Raw genomic sequence first — 22,151 nt, forward strand, 5'->3', positions numbered from 1 at the left:
GGTGACAGACAGACAGACTTACAGACGGACAGCGGAGTCTTAGTAATGGGGTCCCGTTTTTACCCTTTGGGTACGGAACCCTAAAAATGATGCAATGCTGAGCCGAACGCGGAGCCGAGTTTTCCCCAAAGGAGGACTGTCCCCCCCAATGCTGCTATTTAAACGGCATATTATGGGCTTTGAAATCGATTGGTGGTTTCCTTGGAGCACAATAAGTCATATTGCATCAAGGTTTGAATCAAGAAACTTACCCATAGATAATCCTAGAAGACCTAGGACCAATAGATACACTGAGATATTCATGAACTTGGTTTGGTTAACTCCAAGCACTGTTATGATGAACTTTCATGGGAATTTACCTGTGATTACTCATTATCTTTGCGTCCTTCACAAGTAAACAGTTCATTATTTCTATTGTTGTCTTTATACGATAATTAGCGCTGCTGCGCCTAAATTTAATCATTCCTTTTTGTTTTTAGATCAAAAAGTTTAATGTTTTATAAAACATTTGGTCGATGCCCTCATAACTCGCACGATTTCCCTTATTACCGATTTCAAAAATCACTTTTTGAATACATATACACGACAATAAACAATTATACCTTAAGTTGTTAAAAAATAACATTCATTTCATTTATTTTTATTCTTATTTTTGCCGGTAGACTAGAATCTTTACATTTCGATGGTAGTGGTAAATCTAGTTTGACGTTTATAATTTCTAAACGAAAGTCAGATGTTCGTGTTAATGCCGGTCATTTACGAGTATTACGACCATAACAAGAGTTGCTGCATGGTAATAAGGATGCAATTCGCAAATCTAACTACAGAATTAACGAAAATGTGGTTTGTTCGGGAGCGATGTAAACGATGAAGTGAAATTCAAACCTACACAAACAAAAAATTTTTGTTTGAAATTGTATAAAAATATACATTCAGGGTTTAGGACGGGTTTTTCATTATTTTATTGCTGACTAATTAAACTGGAACTTGTGAGGGCTCAAGTGGCATAATGTATTTAAACAAAAAGACGAAATACGAGGGTAGCTCAGTTTTTCCTACCTTCCATTCGAAATTCAAATCCTCATCTCTTCTTTATCTACCCCTTCGAGCGAAGCACCGTCCAGACACGTGGTAAGTGAAATTTACCTGCATTTTACTATATAAATTACAAATATATTCTTTAAAACACCTTCAATTAGGAAAATTAAGTTAATCGCGGTAGTTCACGATATGTTTTTATTCTGATTTTATTAGGTTTCTGAAAGATGGACCAAGGTACCGCCACTATGAATTCACAAAGTTACCCTGTACTGTTGCTCCCAAAAAAGTGCACTACACTGGAAACCAATTGTGAAGTCTCTGATAATGTATTTATTGAGATGAATATTTCCTCTCCTGATACTGAAGGGAACGAAATGTGTATTTATTCAGGTTTTTGTAATGTGAAGTTGATTGACAGTTATGATATGAATATAAGCCACAAAACAAAGGAAAATGTTCCTACTGAGTATAATGATAATGACCTAATACCTGTGCTAATTGATGAGTCGGGAAACCAGATAGCTGATGCGTACAACCAGAGTCAAGTATGGATAGATCCAGCTAGGAGTCCATATGTGTATAATCATTATGACACAAATCCGCAAGAGCATTACTCAGTCTATCATAACACTAGAACTAACCACATAACTGTTGAACAACACAACACATACATAACCCAAAATGTTTATAATTATAACAAAGAGCCTCCAACATATCCGACAGACGAATTTGAACATAAAAAGTTCAGAAAAGTTCAAGTTAGTGAATCGAGTACTCAGCAGAACACAACGGACCCTAACTTCAATTTATATGAAGAAGACGAGTTTGAGTGTGGTGTGTTTCTCTCCCAATTACCTGAGGAGATTCTACAGGAGAATGAGAATAGAGTAAGAGAGGAACGGAAATACATTGATATACCGAGTGACAATGGAGCGTTGAAACAATTGATGTCATCGGACATTCAAACATCTTCTAAGCAGCGGAAGACCATATTGTTTCTGGGTCATGATTCTCATTATGGACAGACCATACAGAAGATTGCTATGAATGATCCTTTTTTGGTGTGTTCGGTGAAGGAGGAGGTTAATTCACAAGTTGTGTATGGTGAGTGAATATTTTCTAACCATTTTCAAAATAAATGTTAATATTTTTTTCCTTTTTTATTGTGGGACGTACCACATTATTACAATCTATAAATTGATCGAAAAATAAATAAATAAATAAATTGATGAAATTCATTCATTGTGATTGACATCTGTATATACAATTTATACATTTTCAAAATGTTTTGAACAAGACAGTGTAAAACACTTAATTTTTTTATTACAAGTTTTCTATTGTTGCTTTTGGACTTTTGGTCCATTTGATTTTCAAGTTTCTATTTAATTCAATTCAAAATATAGGATGTTTAGTAGAAGGTTATAAAGTTTATATTACAAGCTTGACAATTTGCATGGGAACTTATTATACTTTTTGTTATTATAGGAATAAACAACTGAATGAAAACAACCCATCAATCCTAAATTAGTCAATATTGTGGTATAAGTGTAGTAACGAAATACCATAAACACATTGTTATTTTTTGGTGTTTCTTATTTTTGAGTCATAATATTTTTGCAAAAAGAAGCTTTTAAGAAGTAAATATCTGATTTGCACAAAATTTATAGTAGCACAATCGGATTAAGTCTTACCTCGAAATCCTTCCAAAGATATTAAATTTGGTATGTATGTTAATTAAAGGTCTCTTTTTCATGTCCACACTATTTAACATTTGGGGACCTTGAGAAATCGCAGCCATCTTGGAAAATGTGTACCATCCTGGAGAAATTTGCGTTTTACTCTAAATATACCCTCTCTATGATAATATGGTGTAAGGCAACATTAAAGCTTATTAAATTCCACACAAAAAAGTCCTAGATAACTTTGCGGAAAAAATACATCTTGTTATAGAAAATAATAGCTGAATCCAGATTTAGCGCTTATACCCTTTCAGGGGATATTCTCTTAATATATAACTTGGAGGAATATGAATTCCACTTTTGTCTATACATTTGTACACGTTCTACTCCAATATCAACATTTTACTCGACTGCGACTTAAACAGAAAGTAGGGTTATGGGTTTAAATACTGAAAATCAGTACACCCTGTAGCTCAGGATACTGGACGGATTTTTTAAAATGACATATCGGTAGATTCCTCCTGCCCTTCACAACCTGTTTACAGTTGTTTTATTAAAAAAAAAACACAATACAACCACCTTGAGAGGACGCCGAATATTAAATCATATTTTTACTCCTGGCGCCTAAACTATTGAGTGGATTTCAATAAAATAGACATCATTAGATCCATAACTGGTACACGAGTGCTATGCAATACAAATTTACTAAAATAAATGGAGGAAAAATGTTTAAGACTTAAAAATGTAACTGCAAAATAGATTTTAGGTCTTAAATCTCAGACATAGTTTACATTCTCAATATCTTAAACGGAAATGTTAATTGCCCTGAATTGCTGGCTAAACTCTCTTTCAGTATTCCATCCAAATCCACAAGACATTTTCGACCCCTTGCCGTTCCTAATGCTTCGCGTAACTACAGACAGAACAGTTTTTTGATACGTGCTAGTAAATGCCTAAATAAACTTACGAGGGAGCAGGACATTGATATTTTCAACAGCAACATCCAAATTGTGCGGCGTATCCTGACGGAGGAGTTCTTTAGGTGAGCATGCCTTATTGAAATTTCATTGTGCTGTATTTTTTCTTTTTCTTTGTGTATCTTCTTTAGTTAATTTCGAATTATGAGTTTACTATAGCTTTGGCGTGTAAATGTAGGAATCGTGCAATAGCGCTAACCACCAATTGTTTTTGTTAATATGTAGCTACTGGTGAGAACCTGTAATTGGCTTTTTGTAACATATTTATAAAACCTATAGACATGTTAACAGCTGTTGGATCTCCGAATAATAATAAAAAAAAAAAATTAATAAATAAATAAGGTTTAAACAATAGTGACAGTAATGACACTTGACACCGACAATTTCAGAGATCCCTGTTTGCGTGTCATAAAATTGGAGCTTCGGGGACCACGGGGATTAAACGCCATCTTGAAAAGTATGTCTTTTTTTGTTTTTTCGGAATATCTGGGTTTAATGTGAATACTGTGTATGGCGAAAAGAAAGCTTATTAAATTCCACACTAAAATGTTATACGACACCATGTCCCAAAAACGAAGCCTTTTTCTAGAAATAAGGCTTACAAGTTACAAGGGAAGCTTACAAGTTTTCACACATTTTTTTATTCGTGGTTGGGTAGATAATGATTTTGTGTTCCAAAAATTGGTAAAAAAATTATACAAGTATTTTTTTCTGACCCGTCTTAAAATAATTTTTTGTAGGAGATGATTAAGTATAACCTTTTGACTTCTGAACCGTATTTCTAGAAGAAAGCTCCGTTTTAGGGACATGGTGTTTTATACCTTTTTTGTGTAGAACTTAATAAGCTTTCGTTTCGCCATACACAGTATTCACATTAAACCCAGATATTCCGTGAAAAAAAGAAAAACGAAAAAAGACTTATACTTTTCAAGATGGCGTTTGTTCCCCGTGGTCCCCGAAGCTCCAATTTTATGACACGCAAACAGGGATCCCTGAAATTGTCAGTGTCAAATGCCATTTACTGTCACTATTGTTTAAGACCTAATAAATATAATAATAAAATAAATTCCCATTTAAGACCTAAAATCTGTTTTTGTAGTCACATTTTCAAGTTTTACACATTTTTCCTCCATTTATTTTAGTAAATTTGTATTGCATAGCACTCGTGTACCAATTATGGATCTACTGATGTCTATTATATTAAAATCCACTCAATAGTTTAGGCGCTAGAAGTAAAAATATGATTTACTATTCGGCCTCCTCTCAAGGCGGCCTTATTAATCTTTCTTTAATAAAACAGGTGTAAACAGATTGTGAAGGGCAAGAGGAATCTACCGATATGTTATTTAAAAAAATCCGTCCAGTATCCTGAGCTACAGGGTGTACTGATTTTCAGTATTTAAACCCATAACCCTACTTTCTGTTTAAGTCGCAGTCGAGTAAAATGTTGATATTGGAGTAGAACGTGTACAAATGTATAGACAAAAGTGGAATTCATATTCCTCCAAGTTTCATATTAAGAGAATATCCCCTGAAAGGGTATAAGCGCTAAATCTGGATTCAGCTATTATTTTCTATAACAAGATATATTTTTTCCGCAAAGTTATCTAGAACTTTTTTGTGTAGAATTTAATAAGCTTTAATGTTGCCTTACACCATATTTTCATAGAGAGGGTATATTTAGAGTAAAACGCAAATTTTCACAGGATGGTACACTTTTTCCAAGATGGCTGCGATTCCTCGAGGTCCCCAAATGTCAAATAGTGTGGACATGAAAAAGAGACCTTTAATTAACATACATACCAAATTTAATATCTTTGGAAGGATTTCGAGGTGAGACTTAATCCGATTGTGCTATAGGTGCTCTTATCCATCCTATAGTGAACCTTATTAAAAGTACTCTTAGGTTTATTTTATTCAGCAACTATCTTGTGGGTTGTGTTGAAATTTAGATATTAATATTTTGGTGCAGGTATATGGTATATGTATATTCCCATTCTTTATAAACAGAAATAGACAAAAAAGTTACTTGAGACTTTTTATTTAGCAGATAATCATGCCACTTATTTTTTTTGATATAGGTAACCACAAACTCAAATTACTTAAACTATAAAAAATAGAGGTAAGTAGGTTTTAGGGCTATAAAACGATTCTGAAAGACTTGTTTTAATTTTAAGTTTAACTACCAAAGCATAATTAATTTATGAAACTTTTTCGAGCGGCAATATTACTTTGACGGCTTAAAAACAAAAATAAATAAGAACATAAAATCATTTTATTTGTTCCCTCGATATACGTAATCTAGTAAAATAATCTTGTATCGTTTATTTAAAACTGATAAATAATAAAATAATTTTAACTAATTTAATAATAAAGATAAGATGACTTTAGGGTTAGCATTATGCTAAGGCGGGACCACTTCGTGCTAAACTAGGTATATACTTTTTTGTTTTAAATTTCATTTCATTTCATTTCATTTTATTTTAAATATACTTTTTCTTTGTAATACGTTTGTATGAAATGTAATTTACCATGAATAAATGAATTCTCTATTCTCTAAGAATATTATGTCGTCTCGGTTCAGTACACGTTTTGCCTTTTCGCCTCCGTTTAAAATCGTACCCACCTTTTCTTTTCACTCACTCTCAAATCTGTCACTAGATGGCGCCACTTGTTTTGTACGTCAAAAGGTAAAGCGCAGAGTTCTATTTATATATTAAGAAACTTCTATATCACCTGTGTTATACAAATAAACATTATTTTTCACCACACCACAGCTGGTAAAGGCTCTCTTGATTGCACTTAAACTATCGTGAGACATATTTCAAAATATTTATCAGTACGGTACTCGTGCCTGAGGATGGATTCCCAAAGAATCCGAAACATGTCGCCAAAAGCGACTAAAAATAATAGTGAGTAAAAACCGTACTGATAAATATTTTGCTCTCTTGATTGTTCAAAAACTGAGAGAAAGTTGCATTTTATCCACATGTGTGGCAAAGTAATCAAATAACTTATTATTGTCTATCCTTGACCTTTGCATAAATACATATCTAATTATAAATATGACGACCGGTCTGGCCTAGTGGGTAGTGACCCTGCCTGTGAAGCCGATCGTCCTGGGTTCGAATCCCGGAAAGGGCATTTATTTGTGTGATGAACACAAATATTTTGGCACTTAAACTATCGTGAGACATATTTCAAAATATTTATTTATATTTATTTTTGGCTGCCAAAAGCGACTAAAAATAATAGTGAGTAAAAACCGTATTGATAAATATTTACAAATATTTTGTTCCTGAGTCAGGGTGTTTTCTATTTATATAAATATGTATTTATCTATAGTTTATTTATAGTACAAGCTTCGCTTATATAACAATTTAAACTCTCGCGTTTTGTACACAATTAATGTCATTACCGGGTCTAACGCGATTAAATTTCATAACTAAACCTAAACCTAGTTGAAACGTCGGAAAAAGGTAAAATGTGCCATTTTCAACCAAAAGGGTACTTGTTGCGTTAGGTATCTAGGGCAGATGAGTGACAAGGCCTAGGCTACAAAAATAGTGTTTTATTGGGGCTTAAACGCGTGGGTCGTTAGCCTTTTTGGTGACGGCACTTGGATCGGTGTGTAGCTGGATGTTACTGTCCTGGTCTGGCGTTCCTGGCGTAGTGGCAGCCCGGCGTTTAGCGCTGGACAGCGAGAGGAGCACAGGCGCGGAGGTTGAACGACCAATTAGCCGTAGGGTAGACCCTGGAATTGTATTCCACTGTCAGTTGTCAATAACGCGCTATTTCAATATAGTTTCAATTTGAAATCGACCTTATGGACACGCGACAATGTGGTGGTGACGACCTTTTGCTTGAAAACATCACAAATAATGAAATTTAATCGCGCTTAGTTTGGGGCTAGGTTGATCTGTGTAAGGTGTCACCTAATATTTATTTATTTATAATTTTCAGAAGAGCCCAACTACAGCAACCCTAGTCAGAAGAAATACCAGTGCGACAAATGCAAGCAGATCTTTGACCAGATCATAGAGTTCAGGCAGCATATGGTTGAAGACCACATCGGCCCCAGGTATTTAGCTTTTCCCAAACTTAGGTGTAGGTTGAGGTTAGAGTGGCAGTCCAGCTCAAAACGAGGATTCTGCGTCGGCAATGGCGAGACGAGTTAGACTCCTTTTGAAAGGAATTGTCAGATACTGCACAGGATAAAGTGGAGGAAGGCCTTTGCCCAGCAGTGGGACTATAGGCTCCCAATAATAATAATAAGGTACAGGCAAAGATAGATATAAATCCGTAATAGATGGATACAGTCTAAGGAAAAAACGTGCCTCGAAAATCAAGAAAATTTGATTCTTGTTCAGAGGGCGCTACTAGCTTTGGCCTACTGTCGTATAGATGGCGTTGACGGTTTCGTTTGTTATTTAACAATTTTAACGCATATCAGTGAAAGAACATGGGTCAAAATCATAAAAATAATTAATGCGAATAAAAAAACATTTATCCATATTTAAATACATTTTATCGTATTTTTATAAATCTTCATTTTTAGGTTTAAAGTGTGTCGACAGATGGCAGTGAATTTACTGGGGTTACAAAATTTACTATGACAGTACCGCTCTAGTATAAGTTACTCCATGGTACAGGTGTCAGTGGCTGTTAACAGCCTCTCGACACCCCTAAGCCGCTCACACCGATTTTGCCTTTGAGCCATCCTAGATGTCACTTTTTGTGGGGGCCCATCTTGTGAGGGCGAGTCACCGTCTGCAGGAAATAAAGTTGCATACAGTTTTATTAGGCAGGCGTCCGGTTTTTTATCCCATAGCTTACTTAGTCCATCGCTTTCACCCAATAACCTAGTTCTTTTTAGATCCCATCAACTCAATAGTCCTTACATCCTGGCGGGTGCTGCCTCTGCGTGTGTCCCATGAACTGCCATGTACTTTGCGTTTTTATAAGCATGTGGCATCCAAGATCCACCCTCAACGTCAACATACTTTTGACTTAAAATAATAATTTTATGGCCTGTAATTAGAGCCAAGGTAAAAAGATGTGTAATCGGACTTATTGGACACGGTGTATACTTAGGGCCTATATATTGCTCAATTACTTTATAATTTTTTTTGTAGTTAGATTGTAATTAGGGTTCCGTACCCAAAGGGTAATAACCGGATCCTATTACTAAGACTCCGCTGTCCGTCTGTCTGTCACCAGGCTGTATCTCATGAACCGTGATAGCTAGACAGTTGAAATTTTCACAGATGATGTATTTCTGTTGCCGCTATAACAACAATACTAAAAAGTACGGAACCCTCGGTGCGCGAGTCCGACTCGCACTTGGCCGGTTTTTTTTTTCAGTACCTACGACGGCAGAACAGTCGGCGAAATCAAATTCCTCTGCACCGAGTGCGGCAAAAACATCAAATCGCAAAAGAAATTCGAGGAACACTGCATGTCGCACGGCGACCCGGAGCTAGAATGCAGCAAGTGCCACAAAGTGTTCGCCTCAAAATTCACCTTACGTGCACACAATAAGATCCATTCTCGCAAACACGGCTGCGTGTATTGCTCAAAGACTTATTCTACGCCAGATGGACTGAGGACTCATGTAGCTAAATCGCATTGTATATTCATGTGTGAGCATTGCGACTTTAAAAGTGATAAAAGAAATGATCTAAAAAAGCACGAGAAAAAGCACGAGAATCTATCTGATTTTGATACTTTAAGTGCTATGGATGATGATTCCTGTGAATCAGATATTATTCAATTGACGTCAGATGTTACGGAGAAGCCAGATTTGGAGTTGAAGTCGAATGAAGTTGAAGGGTTGTCGGTTGAAGTGAACAGTGTGAAGGATGAGGATATTCGTAGGGCGGATTCTGTTATAGCTTTGGTTATGTCGAATGAGATTTTTGGATCGAAGGAAAAGCCGAGGCGGTACAAGAAGTGTAAAAAGGTATGAGTTTGTTTATATAGTGTATTCCCATTTGTCCCCGCGGGCGCAGATGGGAATAGGCGCTTCATATAAATCATTCCCGTTTGTCCCCGCATCGTGTACGTGGCGGTCACGTGGGCCATACTGAAATTCGGCTCTCTTTGACAAATAAATTATTTTGCGGTTCTTATAATATACTCTAGCGACCCGCCCCGGCTTCGCACGGGTGCAATGCTGATGTATTATACATATAAAACTTCCTCTTGAATCACTCTATATATTAAAAAAAATCGCATCTAAATCCGTTGCGTAGTTTTAAAGATCTAAGCATACATAGGGACAGACAAACAGCAGGAAGCGATTTTGTTTTATACATGTACCAATATCACTTAAATATCGTTTTGATATCAGATGCACGTTTGGAATTGGCCTGATTATCTCATTTTTAGGGTTCCGTACCCAAAGGGTAAAAACGGGACCCTAATTACTAAGACTCCGCTGTCCGTCTGTCTGTCTGTCACCAGGTTGTATCCAATGAACCGTGATAATTAGACAGTTGAAATTTTCACAGATGATGTATTTCTGTTGCCGCTATAACAACAAATACTAAAAAGTACGGAACCCTCGGTGCGCGAGTCCGACTCGCACTTGGCCGGTTTTTTTAACTATCTTTTTCACACTCCAGGCATGCGACGTCTGCCTAAAGATCTTCGATCGCATCAGCGACTTGAAACGTCATCTAATCGAACACATCATAAAGAGCACCCTGGACAAGATACCCGTCAACAGAAACGGGACCCTCAATATACAGTGCGAGGTCTGTCAGGCGGAGACCTTCTCTAAAATTGACAGGTAAATAATCATTAGACGTATACAAAACCCTTTTAGTTGCTCTAGTTTGAGTTTAGTTAGTTTGTATAGTTTTTACTACTTGGCTTCGTCTTCTGGCAGATATTAATCAGTGGAGGTTCGATTCGCAGGCCAGCAAAGAGATTTATAACTCAACCTCCACCGATGATCAGCTGACGCCAGAATCTAGTAATAAGGATTGTAAGCAAGTTTCGTACGTAAATTTTACCTTTTCCGACCGCATCGGGGACTTGAAGGCGGAGACCTTCACTAAAAGAGAGTCAAGAGTATTGTACGCCAAGTTCTGGCTGATTGTGATGTAACCAAATACTAACCCTACCACCATTTATAACCACTCACATTCAAACAATAAAAATTTGATCGAATTTAAACTGTTGTGAGACATACTAACATTAAATCATTTTACGGTTTAGACTCACTTGTTTTAGTCACTCGCGCGACATGTTTCGGAGAGCCTAGGTCTCCTTTCTCAACCACTAATACTGCCCGCACTATTAGTGCTTGAGAAGGGAGACCTAATAAAAATTTGTATTGTATTGTATTGTAAAGTTGACAGGTAATATTCGTACAATATTACTAGCTTTCGTACGTACAGCCAAAGATCGATGAAGTGTATAAGATGTAAATAAAGTCTAAGCAAAAAACGTACTTACCTCGGAGAATCAAGAAAAATTTTATGCTCGAAAAGAAGGCGCCATACTATACTCGTGTAGATGGCGACACCGTTTGATATACAACAATTTTAACACATACCAGTAAGAGGGCCTACCGGGAAACGCGAAAATCGAAATTTATTAGTTATCTGCATCTGGATTGTAATGAAACTTTGCACATACAATGACGTGAGCTATATCTCGGTAATTAGTTTGTATACCTCTTGTATATAAAACAAACGAAATAGAGCAAAAACAAGTTTTGTATGAAAAACAAATTCGCTGTATTTTTTTCAGAGCAATCTAGCTTAGCTAGTCGTTTTAAAATGAGAGCGTAACTACGTTTGTATGGAGAACCGAGCTTGCCGGGGACTCAAGGCATTTATAATATTAATAGGGATTTATGTGTGGATTTGCAATAAACAAGTTATTAAAAATATTTAGATCAGTAGGGTTTCACTCACTATTATTTTTAGTCGCTTTTAGCGACATGTTTCGGATTCTTCGGGAATCCTTCCTCAGGCACGAGTGTCCGCGGCGGGGTTGTACGTCGTGCACTCCGAACAAAAACATCCGAAACATGTCGCCAAAAGCGACTAAAAATAATAGTGAGTGAAATCGTACTGATCTAAATATTTTGAAATATGTCTCACGATAGTTTAATCTCGATTATTGAAACAAGTTATTATTAGACTTATATTGACCGGGATATAGACCGTGATTACCTTTTGTATTATTTGTGAGCTCCCGATATTTCGACGCAGTTACATGCATCATGTTCACGGGTGACTGAAGATAGCGGGTGGGTGTCAAAGTTGTGTAGACAGCGCTCTGTCTATCCTCATTCTTGCGCGTCGGCTGCGTTCACTTTCAACGTTACCAACGGTCGCATTCACACTTGTTGGTTGGTTGAGAGACAGCCAGCGTTTATGCCGTACGTCAAGGGTGTGACAGACAAGATATCAAAAATACTAAATAACTACTCTGTAAAAACTATCTTCACCCCGCACAGGAAAATTGCACAATTTCTGCGGTCGCCTAAAGACAATTTTCCCCTGGAAAAACCTGGTGTATACAAAGTTGAGTGCAGCTGTGGTAGTTCGTACATTGAGCAGACCAAACGCACTATTGCCTGCAGAATTAAAGAACACATTGCTGCGGTCAAGAACAATGACGTTCGCAAGTCAGCTATTGCTCAGCATCTCCTTGAGTCGGGTACAAATCACTGGATCGAGTTGCATAGTCCCAAGGTCATTTCGACAGAACGCCACTATATACCAAGATTGGTAAGAGAAGCCGTTGAAATTCACAAATACAAAAATTTCAATCGTGAAGATGGGTTTAAACTGTCAAATGTGTGGAATCCTGTGATTTGTTTGTGTAAAAAACCAGTGATATCCGAATCAAACACGCGTAGTGACACCGTGAGTGTAGTGTGTTTGGACAGACCAACGAGTGTGAACGCGACCGGACCAACAAGTGTGAATGCGACCGTTGGTAACGTTGAAAGTGAACGCAGCCGACGCGCAAGAATGAGGGTAGACAGCAGTGTTGGCCGAACGCTAATGCCATTAACCATTAAAAATTAACAATTAAAAAGGTTAATGGCCATTAACCATTAGCCATTTAATTCGGATTAAAGTTAATTCGGATTAAATTTTTGAGACGTTAATGGCCATTGAAGTTAATTCGGATTAACTTTAATTCGGATTAACTTCAATGGCCATTAAAGTTTCAAAAAATTAATTAGAATTACTCTCAATTGCATTAACGTCTAATAAAATTACATTCGTGATATTTTAAAATGAGACAGCAAAATGACCCTGACTGAACCCTGGCAGTAGTAGCAGTACCTACCTACTACCTAGTAGAATTCTGGTTTGGTGCAACACAGACATACGCGGTTTTGATCATTTAAATCGTCTTGATGAGCACTTCGGAGAGCCGTACCCATGATAGAGCTGATGCTGAACCCTGGCATTACCTAATGGATCTAAGGTTTGGTGCAACATAGGCACACGCTGTTTTAGTCATCCGACTCGTCTTGATGAGCACTTCGGAGAGCCATACCCGTGATAGAGCTGATGCTGAACCCTGGCAGTACCTAATGGATCTAAGGTTTGGTGCAACATAGGCACACGCTGTTTTAGTCATCCGACTCGTCTTGATGAGCACTTAGGAGAGCAGTACCCATGATAGAGCTGATGCTGAACCCTGGCAGTACCTAGTGGATCTAAGGTTTGGTGCAACATAGGCACACCCTGTTTTAGTCACCCGACTCGTCTTGATGAGCACTTAGTAGAGCGGTACCCATGATAGAGCTGATGCTGAACCCTGGCAGTACCTAGTGGATCTAAGGTTTGGTGCAACATAGGCACGCGCTGTTTAGGTCGTCCGACTCGTCTTGATGAGCACTTAGGAGAGCAGTACCCATGATAGAGCTGATGCTGCACCCTGGCAGTACCTAGTGGATCTATGGTTCTAAGGCTCTATCATGGGTACTGCTCTCCTAAGTGCTCATCAAGACGAGTCGGATGACTAAAACAGCGTGTGCCTATGTTGCACCAAACCTTAGTTCCGCTAGGTACTGCCAGGGTTCAGCATCAGCTCCATTATGGGTACTGCTCTCCTAAGTGCTCATCAAGACGAGTCGGGTGACTAAAACAGCGTGTGCCTATGTTGCACCAAACCTTAGATCCACTAGGTACTGCCAGGGTTCAGCATCAGCTCTATCATGGGTACTGCTCTCCTAAGGGCTCATCAAGACGAGTCGGATGACTAAAACAGCGTGTGCCTATGTTGCACCAAACCTTAGATCCATTAGGTACTGCCAGGGTTCAGCATCAGCTCTATCATGGGTATGGCTCTCCGAAGTGCTCATCAAGACGAGTCGGATGACTAAAACAGCGTGTGCCTATGTTGCACCAAACCTTAGATCCATTAGGTACTGCCAGGGTTCAGCATCAGCTCTATCATGGGTACGGCTCTCCGAAGTGCTCATCAAGACGATTTAAATGACCAAAACCGCGTATGTCTGTGTTGCACCAAACCAGAATTCTGCTAGGTACTGCTACTACTGCCAGGGTTCAGTCAGGGTCATTTTGCTGTCTCATTTTAAAATATCACGAATGTAATTTTATTAGACGTTAATGCAATTGAGAGTAATTCTAATTAATTTTTTGAAACTTTAATGGCCATTGAAGTTAATCCGAATTAAAGTTAATCCGAATTAACTTCAATGGCCATTAACGTCTCAAAAATTTAATCCGAATTAACTTTAATCCGAATTAACTTTAATGCAATTGGTTAATGGCGGAACTAATGGTTAATAAAATTGATCAATGGTTAATTAAAATTAACAATTACGGCCAACACTGGTAGACAGAGCGCTGTCTACACAACTTTGACACCCACCCGCTATCTTCAGTCACCCGTGAACATGATGCATGTAACTGCGTCGAAATATCGGGAGCTCACAAATAATACAAAAGGTAATCACGGTCTATATCCCGGTCAATATAAGTCTAGTGAAACTAACCGTGAATCATTCAAAACTCAAGTTATTATTTTCAGGTACAAAGCCCACCTACGCGAACACGCCAAACTAACCATCTACAAATGCACATTCTGCGACAAATCCTTCAGTGATTCCAGCAACTTCTCCAAGCACAAGAAAATCCACGGCACAACCTACCTCCAGTGCGATCTCTGCGGTCGCAAATTCAACTCTAAACGTATGCTAATACAGCACATGGAATACCATAACAAGAACGCACCTATACCCTGCCAATTCTGCCACAAAATGTTTCATTTCGAATCGATGTTGAACAAACATATCAAATGCGCGCACGCGAACACTCTAAGCAAATTTAAATGCCGATTCTGCTGTAACTATGTTAAAACTCTAAAGGAAAAGTGGGACCATGAGTGGTCGGTACATAATGTGAGGAAGATGATTGTTGACTGTCTTATGTGTGATTCGAAGTTTAGGAAGTATACGGAGTTGAAGAAGCATTGCTCAATAGTGCATAATGTTGAGATACCTCCCGCTAAAAAATTGTGGCCAAAATAGGCTGGTCCTATGAAAGAAATTGAGGATTCTCGAGATACAATTAGGAGGAATATGTTCGAATTAGAATTAATTACTACTATTCCTGTATTTTATATCTCTGCCCTGTTACTGCAAAAAAAGCGTATCGTTTTTAGATAGGAAATATGTATGAAATATGTTTTGCCGCTATAGAGTACCCTAATAGCATTAATACGTCATTATGACGTCAGCGACGTCATTATTACGTTATAATTACGTCATTATGACGTCGATGACGTCACTTTGCTACCTGGGTAGTTTTTATGTATATCTATGATTATTTCTTTGATTATCTAAGATCTCAGAAAAAGTATTTATTTAGACTTTATTTTATAACAAAATAACCCTTATGGTATGAATTCGCCAAAAAAATCAACTCCTTAACAAACAAAACGTTATTACGATTGGAGGATAATAAGTACAATATCTAGTTGATTTTTAAGCCAAAGTATTTCATGTTATCAAGTTAAAGTTAAACAGTCCTTCGGCATTTATTATTTACAGGATTTAAAAATTTGTAAGTATTCCAGTGTAACTAGCGCCATCTAGGAACTAGATGAGGAATTAGTTCTTAGAAACGCCACTAGACCAAAGTTATATCGTTCTCTCTTGTGGCGCTAGCGTCGCGCGGTGGTTTCAATAAATCAAATCACTTGTTGTAAGATTCGTTCCTAGGTTCCTAGTTTTACCACCCGCAAAATTAAGTTTGTATTATGATTTTATTTATTTAGGTAGGTATTTTAGAGAGATCGAGACTGAAATCATGAAGTATTATTAAAACTGGTATTTGTTTACGTAATTTAAGAGTGTATTAGCAGAATGTGATTTCGAAGACTTTTTTTTATATTTTGTGCAAGCAGGTGCACATTCTATTTAATATTTGTTTTCTAGACGGCAGAGTTTCCAAAGTGCTGCCTTACCTTTTTATTTAGTAGTTAAAAAACAAAAAAAAAACATTTTTTCATTTGTTACGATTAATTATGGTTAAGTAGATGTATTATTTAATAACTAAGATACTACTTATAAGTAATTTAGATTAAATCTGTGGAATAAAGTAGGTGTTGTTTTTGAATATATTTATTACTTGTTAAAACTTTAAAAGTTTTTTGTACAAAGTTGATTCTTCATAGGATTCTTTTTTGTTTTATATGTATAATTTTTTTAATAAACGTTTTCAAATACACGGTTTATTATTTTTCGTACATACTCGTGAAGTGCATTCTAGTAATTCCCGAAAATTGACTTTTAAAGTCAATGTATTAATCATTGGTGATTTTCGGAATTAACCGACATTCTGAATCTGAGTATTTAGATAATAAACGCAAAGGTGAGAAAGCATTCAAAATAATTAATAGCCCATCAACTTGCTCACTAGCGCCACTGCAAAATAATTGTGATTATTTTTTAACGATAGATATTTAAAAAAGGGGTCGCTACGTACCGTATTTTGTATTTAAGTACCTTTTGAATACATTCTAATAGTTTTTACGTTGCTGGATTCGTCAATCTATGCGTCCGAAGCAACTTTTTTTAGGGTTCCGTACCCAAAGGGTAAAAACGGGACCCCATTTACTAAGACTCTTCTATCCGTCAGTCTCATCTGTCTGTCTGTCTGTCACCAGGCTGTATCTCATGAACCGTGAAAGCTAGACAAGTAGACTGTTGAAATTTTCACAGATGTATTTCTGTTACCGCTTCAACAAGTACTAAAAAGTACGGAACCCTCGGTGGGCGAGTCCGACTCGAACTTGTTTTTTTTACACAAACATAAATAAAACTATTACTAATTTATATGAATTTCATGTTAACAATTTTTTTTTGTACTATAAAGTGATTTACTACTACTACTACTAGCGCCATCGGCTAGATAAGGAACTACAATGACAGCCCAATTTTGACATTTTTCAGCACTTCGCTTCGCATCGCATATCCGGATCGGATACGACCTTGCACGTTGCACGAGCGCAGGCGCGAGGCGCTTCGGCCCGCGCGCTTCTCTCTGTCCGTTCTTCAGTTCTCAGTCAGTTCAGTTTGCGAAAGAACGCCGCGTTGAACGCACGTCTCCGACGCTGCGACGCAGCAAAATCCAAACGCGAAACCATACATCAACCAAATACATTGAAATAACATTTGTTTAGCATCACAAGAACTGTTTAAAGTTGAATAGTGGGTGTAACAGCTCGCGCGAACGTGGGTTTTCACCTATAAGGTTAGTATTAATGGCAATTATCTTAGCTGTCACGTTTCGACAATTCAATGCGCTAATATAGTTATATTAGCGCATTGGAGTAACCTCCATACAGGGTTTGTTTGTGTGTTCCATTGCTTTATAGCTAGTACGAATAGGTACTCGAAATAACAGCTGAAGGATATCTTTGTCCAAACATTCGGCATTCGATGTAATGGCGTTTAGAGATAGAGTGAGGAAAAACATGATGAAAACACCTATTTATTTAAACCGAGAGGTGAAGGTTCGCGACCCCTGGCAACGGCTTGGCCTTTGACACGCCATAGCAACTATTGTCAAATGTTTTGATGTCAGTGTCACTGTCAAGTGTCAACTTTGCATGCCAAAAACATTATTGTCAAGTGTCAAAGTTGACATAAATATTGTCGATGTATATTGTATACGTACAGTCACCATCAGATACATCGGAGCGGCTAAGGTGCTTAAAAATATCTAAACACGCACTCTAGTCTCTAACGCCTTTACAATAGAGGATAGAGGCGTGTTCAGATATTTGTGAGCACCCTAGCCGCTCCGATATATCTGATGGCGACTGCACCTAATGGCAAGACAATTTAATTTGAGATCAAATGTTAGTTTACTTCTTAAATTATTAAAAACCAGTTCACTATTTACATAGGTAAGTACCTAACCTATGCTAATTTCGAACGTAGTAAACACAAGCAAAATAAACATAGACATAAGAAGGCCGCACGAAGTTGGGCAAAAATTAACTTGAATAAGAATAAGAATATAACAGAAATTTTATTCTTATTTAAATTGATTTGAATAAGAATCATCCTTGCACTCGTGATTTTAGAATAAAATGAGGGTGAATAAATCATGTGGCTTTTATTTTAAATGAGGAATAATAAACGGAATAATTATTCTAGAATTGGGACTATCCTAAATAACGTTTTATTCAATTAAAATGTTTAGGTTAAATTTTGTAGTACAATGGGTTTTATTTTGTAAGTTGATTATCACACCTCTATTTAAAAGTCGTATTGATTTGATATTTGTTACTTTAGTTTAGGTACAGTACCCATTGAAGATTCCGCTATACACTATCTGGTTCCATCATCCGATCCGGGTGCTTAGCCATCATGCCAATCGTTAACGCTCCGTAAAGTCATCTCTCTCTATCACTCTTACATGTTAGTGCGATAGAGCGACGGAGATAGCGTTTCGTTGTCGTAGCGCAAACGATTGGCATGTTGGCTTTGCACCCAAGGTGCCTAGCCAAGATGCCAATTTTTGATTATAATTTAAGACAACCATATCATTATGTACAATTTAGCTGTTCGCTACACTGTCTCTGTCGCACTTATAAGTAAGAGTGATAGAGACAGAAAGCGCTTCGTTGTCGGGGCGCATGCGATTGGCATCTTGGCTAGGCCCCCAGAACAGCTAAATTGTACCTACCTATACGTAATAAGTACCTCATACGGTACCCAGACTACATTGTTATTCGTGGAATATTATTTAGAATAAAAAATCATGATTATATTTATTTGATTAAGAATAAGTTATTCTCATTAAAAAATTTCTCATACGAATTATTTCCGACCAAAATTATTTGTATAATTTTGACGGAAATAAAATCTAGATGATTTTATGCTTACGAATTCTTATTCAAAATAATAATTTTATTCAATGCCCAAATCTGGCCGCAAATACCATTCAAACTATATGTATGTTGTATTTTCTATGTAGGTAAAAATAAATGAGAAATAACAAACCAAAAAACAATTCACAAGCTAGGTATTGGCCATGTACGAAATGTGTTCTTTTGGCAGTTTTGGCTAAACTCATTTGTTAGGGGAGGGAGAGCTAGCGCTGACAGCGCACGCCGTGGCAAAAATGCAATTTGTCAAATAACTAATGCTCAAGGCCGCTAGATGAAGCTACAGTCATGCACATACTTCTCTAATCTTCTATGATCAATTTTCCTTTCTCAGTGATGTGTCCATTTTGATTTACAAAATGTATGTAATATTCTATCCGTTCCATGTACAGCGAGCTGCAAAATGGGGTTGCCAAACGTCAAAGGTTTTGCATAGATAGTTAGGTTTTCCCTAGACCCGACACGGTAGAGTTTTGACCTAGATTTGGCTTAAAGAGCTAGGAGCACCCAGCATACCTATAAATAAAAATAGAATTTTACACTATTCTAGGGATTGACAGGAAAACCTACGCTGGCGCCATCTGTAAAATACTTCGACCGGCCAACCCCATTGCATGGAAACAATATAAATGGAATTCATTTATCAAGTGGCCATGCAGTTTTGCAGCTTAGAGCGTTTCCGCTGTCTGTCTGTCCCTATGTATGCTTAGATCTTTAAAACTACGCAACGGATTTTGATGCGGTTTTCACCTATCAATAGTAATTCTTGGGGAAGGTTTTAGTGTATAATTTGTAAAGGTTTTGTGTAACCCGTGCGAAGCCGGGGCGGGTTGCTAGTGTCCATATATAAACATGAATTGGACATGGACAACATGGTCCGGTTTGATAAGAAGTAGATAAGCGTGGATTTAACCTACAAATTATCTCAAATATAGCCATATCGTTCGTTATGCTGTCTCTAGGTCATTTCTGTACCTATGAAATGTGAAACAAAAAGATAGATAGTGGACATACGAGATACGAGAGCAAAATGCCCGAGTTAAGGATGACTCACGTTAGACCGGGCCGTGTCCGGGCCGGAGCTTCCGGCGCTTACTTTTCTATGACATGACAGGTGATCACGTGATGCTTTCCATAGAAAACGAAGCGCCGGAAGCTCCGGCCCGGTCACGGCCCGGTCTAACGTGAGTCATCCTTTAAAACGGAGACCTTCGCTGACGCTACGGTCAATGAGGAAAGGAATGCCGCACATCACATGACGTAAACAAGGATTACAATGTTTTGTAATGTAGTTGTTACTTGTATTGTAACTCTGCCAAATTGGGCTTAGTCATACACGCTTTATGAATGAATGATTCCCGTATGAATTAGGGCTCCCGGTATCCGTGCTACACGCCAACCCGTGCGTCCGTGTTCTTAGCCTTGGCAGTGCTAAGCGTCCGAACTACACGAACCCGTCGAAGTCCGTGCCCCGTGTAGTGGGTTCGGGAACGGACCTGCGTTCGGCTCCGGAGCCACGGTCCTCGCGGTCCTTTAGGTTTTTTTTTAACCTCAAATAACCACTAAAAGTCAGCTAAAAGTTAGGAGTTGGGCAGGGGGCCTACCGCGAACCACGTTCGAAATTGTGCCGTCGCCCACGGCCTCGCGCTCCAGGGGGCCTCGCGCGAGGCGATGCGATAAAGAAAAGGGATGCGATTTCACCCACGGCTAGATTAGTTCACGGTACGCCACTGTGTTGCCTCTGTTGCACTTGTAAATTCGTACGTAAGTGTGACATAGGCAACACGTCGAACGTGGTTCGTGGTAGGTTCTCGCGGTAGGTTATGCTGTAGCTAGCATATGGGGGCGAGTTATGAGGCTAGTAGGTCACGAAAGGTTTTGTAATAAGTGACTTTTTTTGGGTGAAATCTTCAGAGGATGTCTAAACTTTTGTCACGATATGTTTTTATATGGCACTGGCGACCCGTACCGGCTGCGCACGGGTAGTTCAACTAATTTACGCAAAACCTTTACAAATTATTAATTAACATATAAACCTTCCTCTTGAATCACTTATCTATTAAAAAAACCGCATCAAAATCCGTTGCCTAGTTTTAAAGATCTAAGCATACATAGGGACAGACGGACGGACAGACAGCGGAAAGAGACTTTACAGTACATATGGTGCTACTTTCTTGCACTAGTGCGGAAAAGAGCACTTTTCTTGCATATGTCGAAAGTTTAAAGGGCCATATGTACTGTAAAACGTTGTACGAGGCACGTGCGAATAGGTAATTCGCAACTCGTGTCGATTTAAAACACTCCCTGCGGTCGTGTTTTAATTTATCGCCACTCGTTTCGAATTTCCTCTTTTCCGCACTTGTATCGTAAATAACTATTGTTTTATACTATGTAGTAACGTGATAATACATATGAAGGGTACACGGAAAGAACATGTCTAGTCACTTTAGTAACATTTTGAGTAATCGCAGTTTAAAAATTTGGAACAATGCAAAATGTATGGTAATTCCGTGACCAAGTCTTTTTTAACTAAAAAACAAAGTTGTGTTACATAATTATACAGTGGTAGCAAAAGATATAACAAATAGTTCATTAAAAGCTCTACATTTTGAGATGAAAATCTCATTTTCCGTAAAAAGTGACTAGACATGTTCTTTCCGTGTACCCTTCATATATTATACGTTATCCTACTTATGCCATAAAATTAGTCGTGGTACGATTCACTGCACTTAGTCTACAAGCTATGAGTTAATCTAGTTCAAGTGTTCAAAATCAATAACAATGAACTATTAATAATCTAACCTACAGGCGGCAAGGAAGATAAACAAGCTACTTGAGCAAATTAATTGCTTTACCGGCGAAACAATAACACGAGTCGGGTTATTCCCACTAGTTACCACCAAGTTGTTACCAGTGGGAACTACTGGGATTATTCTTTCCCAGTAGTTACCACAAAAAATTTAAAATTCAGTACTAATAAAACAGTATAAATACTTAAATAGTATTGTATAAATATAGAGGATTTTAATAAATAATTAAAAGTCGT

General features: G+C 37.7%; 2 protein-coding genes across 4 annotated transcripts in view; both read left to right on the plus strand.

Moving 5' to 3' along the window:
* Positions 1-978: 978 nt before the first annotated feature.
* On the plus strand, positions 979-16,435 carry LOC134747629 (zinc finger protein 836-like). Of its 2 annotated transcripts, none has more exons than XM_063682233.1 (6): positions 979-1,131; positions 1,255-2,145; positions 7,661-7,778; positions 9,062-9,659; positions 10,324-10,490; positions 14,735-16,435. In XM_063682233.1, the coding sequence occupies exons 2-6, from the start codon at positions 1,266-1,268 to the stop codon at positions 15,231-15,233; spliced, it is 2,262 nt and encodes a 753-aa protein (XP_063538303.1). In that variant the 5' UTR covers positions 979-1,131; positions 1,255-1,265; the 3' UTR covers positions 15,234-16,435. The 2 variants fall into 2 exon arrangements, with proteins under 2 accessions (XP_063538303.1, XP_063538304.1); XM_063682234.1 differs by having other exon boundaries at positions 7,664-7,778.
* Positions 16,436-17,282: 847 nt separating this feature from the next.
* The window catches only part of LOC134747627 (1-phosphatidylinositol 4,5-bisphosphate phosphodiesterase), a 130,730-nt gene continuing 125,861 nt past the window's right edge, over positions 17,283-22,151 (plus strand). For both annotated transcript variants that reach the window (XM_063682231.1, XM_063682229.1), the window contains exon 1: positions 17,283-17,460. The gene's annotated coding sequence lies outside the window, so the exon portion shown is untranslated. The remainder of the gene's footprint in view (positions 17,461-22,151) is intronic.

This window comes from Cydia strobilella, chromosome 15 (assembly GCF_947568885.1).
Source record: "Cydia strobilella chromosome 15, ilCydStro3.1, whole genome shotgun sequence".
In the NCBI taxonomy this organism is placed as follows: Eukaryota; Metazoa; Arthropoda; class Insecta; order Lepidoptera; family Tortricidae; genus Cydia; species Cydia strobilella.